This window comes from Vicia villosa, unplaced genomic scaffold (assembly GCF_029867415.1).
Source record: "Vicia villosa cultivar HV-30 ecotype Madison, WI unplaced genomic scaffold, Vvil1.0 ctg.000591F_1_1_3, whole genome shotgun sequence".
Taxonomy (NCBI): domain Eukaryota; kingdom Viridiplantae; phylum Streptophyta; class Magnoliopsida; order Fabales; family Fabaceae; genus Vicia; species Vicia villosa.
Window position 1 is genome coordinate 194,838 of NW_026705271.1, and position 11,132 is coordinate 205,969.

Here is an 11,132-nt window from a genome sequence, read left to right on the forward strand (position 1 = left end):
AGGATTCCAAGAGTTGAAGAAGAGGTTGACTAGTGCGCCGATCTTGATTTTGCCGAATCCGGCGGAGTCTTTTGTTGTTTATTGTGATGCTTCGTTGTCAGGATTAGGAGGTGTACTGATGCAGAAACAACAGGTAGTCGCTTATGCGTCGAGACAACTCAAGGTGCATGAGAGAAACTATCCGACTCATGACTTAGAGTTAGCAGCAGTGGTATTTGTGTTGAAGTTGTGGAGGCATTACCTATATGGTTCGAGGTTTGAAGTATTTAGTGATCACAAGAGTTTGAAGTACCTCTTTGACCAAAAAGAGTTGAATATGAGACAAAGAAGATGGTTAGAATTTCTCAAGGATTATGATTTTGAACTGAATTACCATCCGGGTAAAGCAAATGTTGTTGCCGATGCATTGAGTAGGAAGTCCTTGCATATGTCTATGCTTATGGTGAGAGAATTGGATTTAATTGAGCAATTCCGAGATTTGAGTTTGGTATGTGAAGACACTCCTACCAGTGTTAAATTGGGTATGCTGAAGCTGACTAGTAGTATTCTGGAGGAAATCCGAGAAGGTCAGAAGACTAATGTAGAGTTAGTTGATAAGTTGGCTCTGATTAATCAAGATAAAGGAGGTGAATTCAGAATCGACGAGAATGGTATAATAAGGTTTGGTAATCGTGTTTGTGTTCCTGATGTTGCCGAATTGAGGAAGAGTATTCTTGAAGAAGGACATCGTAGCGGATTGAGTATTCATCCTGGTGCTACCAAGATGTATCACGACTTAAAGGAGCTGTTTTGGTGGCCTGGAATGAAAAAGGAAATAGCTGAATTTGTCTATGCTTGTCTGACTTGCCAGAAGTCGAAGATTGAGCATCAGAAACCGTATGGAGCTATGCAGCCGTTATTTATTCCAGAATGGAAGTGGGATAGTATATCTATGGATTTTGTTTCCGGTTTGCCGAGGACGGTGAAGAATTGTGAAGCTATTTGGGTTATTGTAGACAGGTTGACAAAGTCTGCCCATTTTATACCAATGAGAATGGATTACCCAATGGAGAAGCTGGCTCAATTGTATATTGAGAAGATAGTGAGTTTACATGGTATTCCTTCGAGTATTGTGTCGGATAGAGATCCAAGGTTTACATCCAGATTCTGGGAAAGTTTGCAGAAGGCTTTGGGTACTAAGCTGAGATTGAGTTCTGCTTATCATCCGCAGACGGATGGACAGACAGAAAGAACTATTCAATCACTAGAAGATTTGTTGCGTGCTTGTGTGTTGGAAAAGGGCGGTGCTTGGGATAGTTATCTACCCTTGATCGAATTTACTTACAATAATAGTTTTCACTCGAGTATTGGTATGGCTCCGTTTGAAGCTTTGTATGGTCGGAAGTGTAGAACGCCTTTATGTTGGTACGAATCTGGCGAAAGTGCTGTGATTGGACCGGAGATTGTTCAGGAGACAACAGAAAGGATCAAGATGATTCAGGAGAAGATGAGGACGTCTCAGAGTCGTCAGAAGAGTTATCATGATAAAAGAAGGAGGACACTTGAATTTCAAGAAGGAGATCATGTGTTCTTGAGGGTGACTCCTACAACTGGTGTTGGTAGAGCACTGAAATCAAGGAAGTGACTCCGCGATTCATTGGTCCGTTTCAAATTTCGGAGAGGGTGGGAGAAGTGGCGTATCGTATTGCGTTGCCACCGACGCTTGCGAATTTGCATGATGTATTCCACGTATCACAGTTGAGGAAGTACATTGCTGATCCATCTCATGTGATCCAAGTCGATGATGTACAGGTAAAAGATAATCTGACAGTTGAGACTTTGTCCATGAGGATTGAAGATCGAAAGGTGAAACAATTGCGTGGCAAGGAGATAGCGTTGGTCAGAGTAGCTTGGGGAGGACCAGCAGGTGGGAATGTGACTTGGGAGCTGGAAAGTCAGATGAAGGATTCCTATCCAGACTTATTTGCCTAAGGTATGTTTTCGAGGACGAAAACTATTTAGTGGGGGAGAGTTGTAACACTCTATCTATTTTCATAATTTAATTTAATTAATTTAAATAAATTATGGGGAATTATTTGGAATTATGGAAGACTATGAGGAATTAAGCAATTGGGCTTGTGTTGTAGTTAGTAAAGAGAGGGTGCATTGGTAGGCCCTATTACTAATTAAAATAAGTTTATTTCAATTTTAATAAAATAGGAGGAGTTGTGGAATAGAGAGGGTTACAGCATTTTGGGAAAAAAAAGAGTCTGAACGTGAAAAGAGAAGAGGAGTGGAGAAGGCGACGCGAGGAAGAACGAAGAATCAACCTTCAGGTAAGGGGGGACTCTTCCGTTTATCTTCTATTATGGGATTATAGGTAGTATGATAGAATTTGATCGTGTTATTCGGATCGATTGGGTTGTGCTTAGGTTGTAGAAATGTTAGGTTTTGGGAGGATTGATGCATAATGATTATATTGATCATGTATTGGTGATAATTGGATGGTTGAATGTATTATAATGTGTTATAATATGTGTTATTTCACTGTATGCGAAATCTGGTTGGAATGAGATTTGTATGGTAGTGATTCGGTGAAAAGGGGGACGAAATCGCAGGCTGTTTTCTGCTATTCGGAGCGCAGGAAATCGCCAGTTCGCGCCGCGTCCAGGAGTTGGCGCCGCGAACTGCTTGGCAAAAGGCCAGGAAGTTTTGTTATGCTCAGTACGCGCCGCGAGAGTATGGTCGCGCCGCGAAGGCGTAGTTTCTTCTCGTTCCGCGCCGCGAAACCTTGTTTGCGCCGCGAAGGCGTAGTTTCGATTCGTTCCGCGCCGCGAACGTGTGTGGCGCCGCGTGCTGTTAGTTGTTGCGACAGGTCATTCTGGAAATGTTTAAAAATGTGTAACTTTTAAACCGTAAGCCGGATCTTGGTGCCGTTTCGAGCACAGTGAAGCTAATCAAATAATTTATACAATCAAATGGTGTTTTGAGCTGTGGTTTGAATCATTTTAAAAACAATCGATCTTATTTGTTGTGGTGGGATATGCTTATAGGTACACTAACGAATGTCTTACCTGTATGATGTTGTGGTTATAACTGGTGTTTATTATACATGTATTGTTGGTATGAAATATGTGTTTTATTGATGATTATGACATTGATCGATGTATGTGGGTGATGAGCATGTTATGGTTGATGCATGCATTCATAATCATTTGTGGCTGGTCCTTGACGATGGTGGATCAGTAGTAGCTAATTCCCATTGTGTGGAATTAGTGAGTGGGTGTTGCCGTATCCTTGACGATGGTGGGTCGGTGAGTTGGGTTATCCCAGATTTTGGTACCACATGCATGTAGTTGCATTGCATTAGGCTGTTTTGATGTTATAACATGAATGGAAGATTGTCCAATGTTATAATATGTGTTAATTTGGTTGTTTGCTTACTGATCGTATGTTTTGAATCTGATCATAACTGTAATTGGGTGAATTGCATGTGAAATGATATTTTATTATCTATATCTTATAACATTAGTTAAATGTGAATGAGACTCACCCTTACTGTTGTTATTTTTCAGATTAAGGAGTAGCTCTCGTACTTGGTGAGGATTAGCTCGTCAAGTAGTTCGTTAGAGTCAGTTGGGTCCGTGTCATGCTCTGGTCGTGTAACACTGGGGGCGTCGTTTAGAGTTACTTGTTAAACTTTTGTTTTGGATGGATTTTATGTTAACGCCTTAAGTCTGTGACTTGGCTGTTTGTTATTCAGATGTTAAAGATAATTCCGCTGTGTTAGACATGCTGATCTGAATAAATTTGATTGACGTTCTCTTTTATGGCATGACATGAGTATTATTGTTTAATTAATTGGAAGTTGTAATGCCCTTTTTCATGTTTACTCTGATTATTATTTATTATTTATGCGGGGTATTAGAAGGGTGTTACATCATACACTGTTGTTTTTCAAAACAAAACTTTCAAAAAAGACAATACTTTGTATACATCCAAACACGGGTTATTACAAAGTTAACGTTCTTTCCAAAACATCTTTCGAAAGATAAACAAGCATTTTGTATACATCCATACAAGGATCATTACAAAATTCAATTTACAAAGGTATTTGAAACCACATATGAGCATTCTAAAGCAATTGAAAAGTGATCGAAAAACAAGTGAGCTAAGCAAACTTAAGAGCCCATGGATAACCATGGATACAAAGGGTGCTAACACCTTCCCTTTGTATAACCTACCCCCTTACCCAGAATTTCTTAAAGGTCTTTTTTCTGTTTCTTTTATAAACCTTTCCTTAATTGGATAAAATAAAAGGTCGGTGGCGACTCTGTGAATTTTCAAAATGCGAAAGCATTAAGCGATAAAAAAGAGTCAGTTCACGTATCTCTACAGAACAGAGGTATGGCCCGGGATTAAAAAATCGGAGGTCCACAACTAGGAATTGGACTTTGACGGCCCTCGCGGTTTTCGCCGACCCGATTGAAACGATAAGCTCGACGAACCCCCACGGTTTAGTTACGGTGCTGTTGAAACCTTGTAGGTTGGATCCCACGTAGGAGGTGAGGTGACTGTCGTTCAGTTGCAGCGTCTTGAATAATTGGGAGTACATGATGTCCACCGAACTCCCTTGATCGACTAAAATGCAGCGCACATCAAAGTTGGCCATCCGGGCTCGGATGAGGAGGGGGATAGTCGCGTTGGGCGCTCCGCCTGGCAGTTCGTCTTTGTAGAAAGATATGGAGGATGGGCCGCCTTTGGCCAGGTCGAGGGTAGCGGCTTTGCTCGAACTTGCTGAGATTAGTTCGTCGAATTTCCGTTTTACAGATCCGACAGTGAGCTTGCTGAATCCTCCTCCAGATATGACCATGGAAGAAGGGAGAATTTCCCACGGGCTGTAAGGAGAAAGGGTGGAGGACGCCCTGGCCCAGTCAGGAAGGTAAAAGTCCTTCGGTCTGGTGATACTCATGGCCACCTGCATGGCGGGCGTTTCTTCCGCTGGTTTCTCCTCGGTGACTGGCTTGGCCTCTTTGGCGGCTTCTTGTGTCTTTGCATAGTGTTTCAGGTGTCCTTCTTGGATTAATATTTCTATTGCGTCTTTCAGGTGGATGCAGTCTTCCGTGTTATGCTCGTGGCCTTTATGGAACCGACAGAACTTCGATTTGTCTACGTTTGGCCGGGCAGGCATGGATTTCGGGAAGCAGACTTTGCCCGTTTGGAATTCCACAACAAAGAAGGCTTGAAATCCGGAACGGTTGAGAGGGGGGAAAATGGTTGTACCTGCAAGGCACTCTGATGCCAAAGTAAGTATGTGATCTACAAGGTACAACAAAGTGAGAGATTTTTGGGGGTAAGAAAAAGGTTACCTCGCCCCCTGAGGATAGAGGGCTTATTTATAGGATAATCCTAAGCGAAATTAGCTCCGCTTTGCAAGGCGTGGATTTAGGCGACGCATGAGCTGGCCGCTTCCGGGCACGAGGTTCTCTCGTGCTCGGTTATGTCTGGTGTTTGCCCGAAGGCTGGATTGGCCCAATAAGAGTGATTGGGCCGGTCCAGAACACTTAGTAAACTTCCAAATGTTAAATAAGGCAACAAAAATTTAACCATCAAGCATAAAACATAACTTAAGGTTTAACCACTCGGAGAAAGCAACATTCAAACGCGTAACCATCAAGCATATGCCACAACTCAAGACTTAAACTCTTGGAGGAAGAAAATTTTTAACCACCATAAGAGAGAAGCTAACATCAACAAATCTAATTAAGGAACAATTTCAATTAAGAAACAAAATTTAATCATCAGAAGTACTTAACCACCCATGAAAAAGCAAAATATCAATGTTTAACCATTCATGGAGGATGCAAGATTAACCATCATGAACAGAAGCAACAACAAAGCCAAAATAATGCTAAACATCACAAATCAACAAAGAAACATATAGAAATGGCAAGAGGTAGGAGTCGAGTGTGGGTTTCACACTATCCAAACCCGCATCCGAAATTTTCACACGAACCCGAACTCAAAGGCTATTCGGGTGGCAAAATAACACTCACACTCGTTGGGTTCAGGTTTTTTCACCCAAACCCGCAGCAAAACACATAAAATACAACAACGTTGAAATTTTTCATTAATTTTCCTACAACTTATATATACTTAGGGGCACTTATATAATTTCAAGTCTAAACGGGTGTGATTTTAGATTTGGGGTGCGGGTTTCACACTATCCAAACTCGCACCCGAAATATCAGATAGCACCCAAACTTAGTCAACTCGGATTTTCATTCGTTGATTTGAGTTCAGGTGTGGATGGACCCTGCGAATTTGGGTCTGCCTGCCATAGAAACATATCACCAAAATTCTGGTGCACAGAGAGCTAATATCTTCATGCTTGAATGTGAGATGCAGGGAACCAATAGCTTCAACATGCACATTAGAAATTTTCCATAAAGAAATTCCAAATTGATATCTAGATAAGTCCTCTTCAAACTAAAAAAACAAAACCGATCTATAATATTCAACTCTTTCCTCTGTCACTGACGTGGAAAAATCTGCTTCTAGAATCAATATAATTTTTGCCCTTCAATCGAAGAAGAAGGATCTGAAAAATCTGAAACCATACCTTCCACCACAAAATCAGAAACAAAAGATTAAGAATTGTATAAACTGGAATCTTCATGAATTGTGAAGAACAAAAAATTCGTGGACTTCAACAATGTTAAGTAATATTAGAAAATGAGAATAGTAAAAAATATTACATCAAGGACTTTATAGGTCATGTTGCAATTACAAGAGGGAGCAAAATGTACAAAGCTTTTCAAATTTCCTCAATGAGATTTAGGTTCAAACACTTAGTATCTCAAAAGTAGGATTATTACTCTTGAGAATGTTCAGTATCAACTATTCTTCTAGGACATGTCCTAATATTGTGTCCTTCTTCCTGACACAATCGACAAATATATACTCTTTGAGATGCCTTGTCTATTCTTTTATTCGAAACAACTTGTGGACATGTCCTTCTGTTATGGCCATATTGTCGACATATTTTACATCGGTGATGTTTTATAACTTTCCCATCACTATGGCTTATCCTTAACTTATCGCACGTTCTTCTGTTGTGGCCTTTCTCGCCGCATAGCCTGCAAGTGAATCGCCGTTCAATCAAACCATCCTTGAGTTCCGGACAGTAGTGTCTCCTATGTCCTTCGCGTCCACAGCTTTGACAGTAGAATTTCACTCCTGCATTAGAGAACGAAAAAAAGAGGTTCACGAATTTGAAGTTCAACCATGCCTTTGTTTAAGATTCAAGTCAAAATAAACGAAACTGACCTTTCATGGCGATGCTCCTTTTCTGACGGTTTATTGGATCGCTGAAGAATGCTTTCATAGTTTTGGAAGCATGCTTTCTAGCTAAAACAGTTCTCTTGGCTTTCTGCATCCATCAAAGCAAGTATTCATGGTGAGAATTTTTAGTGTATAAGAAAGAAGCTAATGTTTCAAATATTTGCATAGTTTTTCTCGGATAAAACCTTAATAGCATCCACTCTTTGAGCCTCGAGAACTGGATCCTGGTGGATGATCTTCATTCGTTTGCTAAATAGACCAGTTTTGGCATTGAGACTCTGCAATCATTCAACTAAACAAACACATTCAAATTTATATCCTTTGCAGACAGATATGAATCATTTTCTTAGTTGTAACTATCCTCTATAGTGTTGAATTATGCCAAATCCAAATTTTAAGATTTATCGATCAATGAAGGGAACGGGCTAATGTACTCACTATCTGTGATCTGTGATCCATGTATCAGAAATAAGCATATTAAGGTTAAGCAGCCAAACTAACTTTTAAAGAACGGCTAATCTTCAATCCAACTTCAGGAGACGGTGACTTGTAAACACGTTTGGATTTTTTCTTTGCATCTAGCTTTATGTCCAATTTGTCAACTTCATCGTCTTCCTTCACTTTGAGTGGCGATCTAAGAAAAATCAATACAGCAAAACCCGTGAAGAAATATTCTTATGACTCAAAAATCATCACTATTTAGCATAATTTATGTGAGAATTTTATGACATCATAAGAATATGATGATTATACTAACTACATTTAAAAACAACTAGAATTTTTTTAACACAATAATTAAAAAACAATTTTAGTTAGAACTAAACTAATAAGTTGGATGAATTTTCTTTTGCAAGAAGGTATACGTTTCAGGTAAGAAGAAGACAAAAAAAGATGATAAAACAAATTACATAAGGGAAAAACAAAGATGTACTGTAAAACATCTTAACAACATTTCCAAAGAGTTAACAGAAGATAAAAACAGAAAGGAGGAAATTTAAGTTTAAGGTGTTACATTGATTGAGCTCTCTCCCATGGTCGTTCATCGATAGATTCTTCCCATATAACACAATCTCCAGAGCACTGGTGGCAAGTCAATAAACCCTGTTTACATGAAGACCGAAAGGAAAAAAGGGTAGAAATTAAATATCATGCTCTATGCCATATTTTCGCAACTGCTATAAATATAGCAAGAATGAGGATTTTACTTAATATATGACATCACAAAAAGATGTATATTAAGAAATGATACTTTTAACTAATAAGCTGTCTCATACTCCCTCTAGTTTTAACAACAACCGCAACAACCAAATCTAATATCACCAAATGAGGTCAGCTACATGGATCAAACGAGGCCATAATTTTCTATCATATTTCTATCCAAATCATTTATCTCATTTATCAGAGTCATTGAACCCCTTCTAATAAGAACCTAATACCCTATGAATTCATAGCAATAACACAAATAGGAACACCAGACACATCACAGACACCTGCAGATTTAACCTATAATAATTTGAGAAACTGGAAGTGATTGTATGTAATCAGATGTGTCAGTGTTGGACATCAATACATGTTGGACATTCCTACACACCTTCTATCTGAAGTGTTAGTGCTACATTACATAAATACGACTAAATTGAACCTATGCTTTAATCAATAAACAAATATAGTCGATAAAACAAAGTACCTTTCCATTACATTTTGGACAGTCTGATCTAGATCTTTCAATTCCACATTCTGTACAAGGAGTATAACCCCTTCCTCGACAACTCGGACAAGGTAGCTCTCTGATATATTGTCCATTTGGTCCAAACCATGACCTTGGTTCTCTTGTATGCGAGTTCGCTTTCCTGAAATCAAAATTTTTTTAACCTTGCCAACATTCAAAAATCTTAATTGAAACAATGAGTACTATAACTATTCCCTAAATACAAATGAGATATTTATGATCTGAAGCACGGGCACAAGAAACGCAACATGCCACTCACACACCGATACTGACATGTCGACACTAATAATAATTTGTAAAATAAATAAATTAAAGATAATCACAACTGTCGGTGTCAATTTCGGATACCGACAGAGACACATTATTATGAGAGGTGTTTATGAGAATTAAAGGAAAGAAAAAAGTTGAATAAACAAATAAATAAAATTGAGACCTTGGTTTGAATTCCATCTCAAGTCCAAAGAGATCCTCTGGAGGACTATAACCAAACTGTAACAAAAACATAATCACATTATCCAAAATTGATTAAAAAAATTAGGGTTTTAAAAATGAAAATGGGAAAAAGAGTGTGCCTGGGTTGATTTTGGGATGGAAAAGGAACCATCGTTGAGTGATGAGCAAAGGATGGTTGGAGCGGGAAGGGAAAGGAGGAGGTGAATATTTAATTGAGGTGGTTTTGTGCATGGGAATGTGAGAAAGCGAAAGGGAGGGTGGAACATTTGAATCATGAAGTTTGTGCTAAGTTTTCTCAAGATGAAGATGGGAAATGGTTATGGGTGGTTTGAGGCTTGCTTGAGCTAGTTAGTTAGTGTAGGAAAAACATGTGGTCACAAAGAAGACATGAAATGGGATTGATGATGTTGATGAACATGGATAGCTAAAAGGGTAGCAATAATAAATAACTAGGTGCCAAATTGTATCCATTCACATTTTTCATATTTATTTAATATCTTTTTTAGCTTTATTATATTTTTTATTAAAAAAATATTGATTATAGTTTTTATATTATTGTCAATTCATTAAAATTATAAAATCATGTATATAAATGATAGTGAATAATAAAAAAAAAATTTAAAATATATATATTTTTAAAGTTTAATTGTTTGTAATTTCTTAAACTAATTAAAAATTTTAAACAATTGTAAAATCTATGACATTCCAGTCAAAAAAAAAAAAAACTATGACATTATATAAGTCACATAAATATGGGAGACAAGCGAGAGTTTCTCAACTATTACATTTTTAAATAATTGTATATATTTATGTAATTGCTTGGATCGCCTTTCTCATCTCATTTTAAATATTGTTACTTTAAATTATTTACTATATAAGCTTATTCAATATTAGTATGTTCACCCCACTATTAACTAATTTAGATTCGTTGATAAAGTCAATTACAAAGCTATATTCACGGAAGAGGCATATCATATTGAACTCGCTCAATCATGTGTTGACAATTGTAATCATGTGTTAACAATTGTTCTCTGAATCAAGTATTCTTTGGAGAAGGATCTAGGATCTTAAATTCTAAGGATCAACTATAAAATCTAAAAGATAAATTAGTCTTAAGTACACACTATTATAACAATAAACTATTTCAGTTACAATCGTGGACTTAAATGTTAAAGTGTTTGCGGATAATCCTTAAACCTCTTTATAATTTTGATGGTGAGTTATGACAGAAGAACTATATTTTAGGTGGACATAAAAGAATAAAAATCATGGGGAACTTCCCACGCATTATGTATTTGGTAAATTTTAATGGATTCATTCTAATGCATTTAACAAGTTTTTTGACTAGGAGGAAGCCTTGAGACGGGTTAAGATCATATAAACTATTTGCACTATGATGGAGTGTAAGCATAAAGAGTTTACTTCACATGCATTAAAATGTCAGATGAAGCAAAAGTTTGAAGGGAAAATCTACAATTCGTTCTAAATTGCTCGAGACTCCAGTAACTTGGGTCGCATTCAAGGAGCATTTTTTAGAGAATTTTTTCACATTGGATCTTCAAGACAATAAATAATTAGAATTGCTGTCCTTGAAATAAAGAGTAGTGTATGTAGGATAATAAATTGT

At 37.7% G+C, this 11,132-nt stretch overlaps 1 protein-coding gene across 1 annotated transcript; it reads right to left on the reverse strand.

Moving 5' to 3' along the window:
• Window positions 1-6,378: 6,378 nt before the first annotated feature.
• Window positions 6,379-9,923, reverse strand: LOC131629692 (uncharacterized). Its single transcript, XM_058900475.1, has 8 exons — window positions 9,625-9,923; window positions 9,486-9,541; window positions 9,011-9,173; window positions 8,336-8,424; window positions 7,825-7,957; window positions 7,509-7,601; window positions 7,309-7,411; window positions 6,379-7,218 (listed from the first exon to the last, which is right to left on the reverse strand). The coding sequence occupies exons 1-8, from the start codon at window positions 9,778-9,780 to the stop codon at window positions 6,854-6,856; spliced, it is 1,158 nt and encodes a 385-aa protein (XP_058756458.1). The 5' UTR covers window positions 9,781-9,923; the 3' UTR covers window positions 6,379-6,853.
• Window positions 9,924-11,132: the final 1,209 nt, after the last annotated feature.

Coding starts and splice junctions, on each gene's coding strand:
- LOC131629692 (XM_058900475.1), bottom strand. CDS start 9,780: ATGATTCAAATGTTCCACCCTCCCTTTCGCTTTCTCACATTCCCATGC. Junction 9,542..9,624: donor CCATCCCAAAATCAACCCAG/GCACACTCTTTT, acceptor TTTTTGTTACAG/TTTGGTTATAGTCCTCCAGA. Junction 7,412..7,508: donor AAAGAGTGGATGCTATTAAG/GTTTTATCCGAG, acceptor TGATGGATGCAG/AAAGCCAAGAGAACTGTTTT.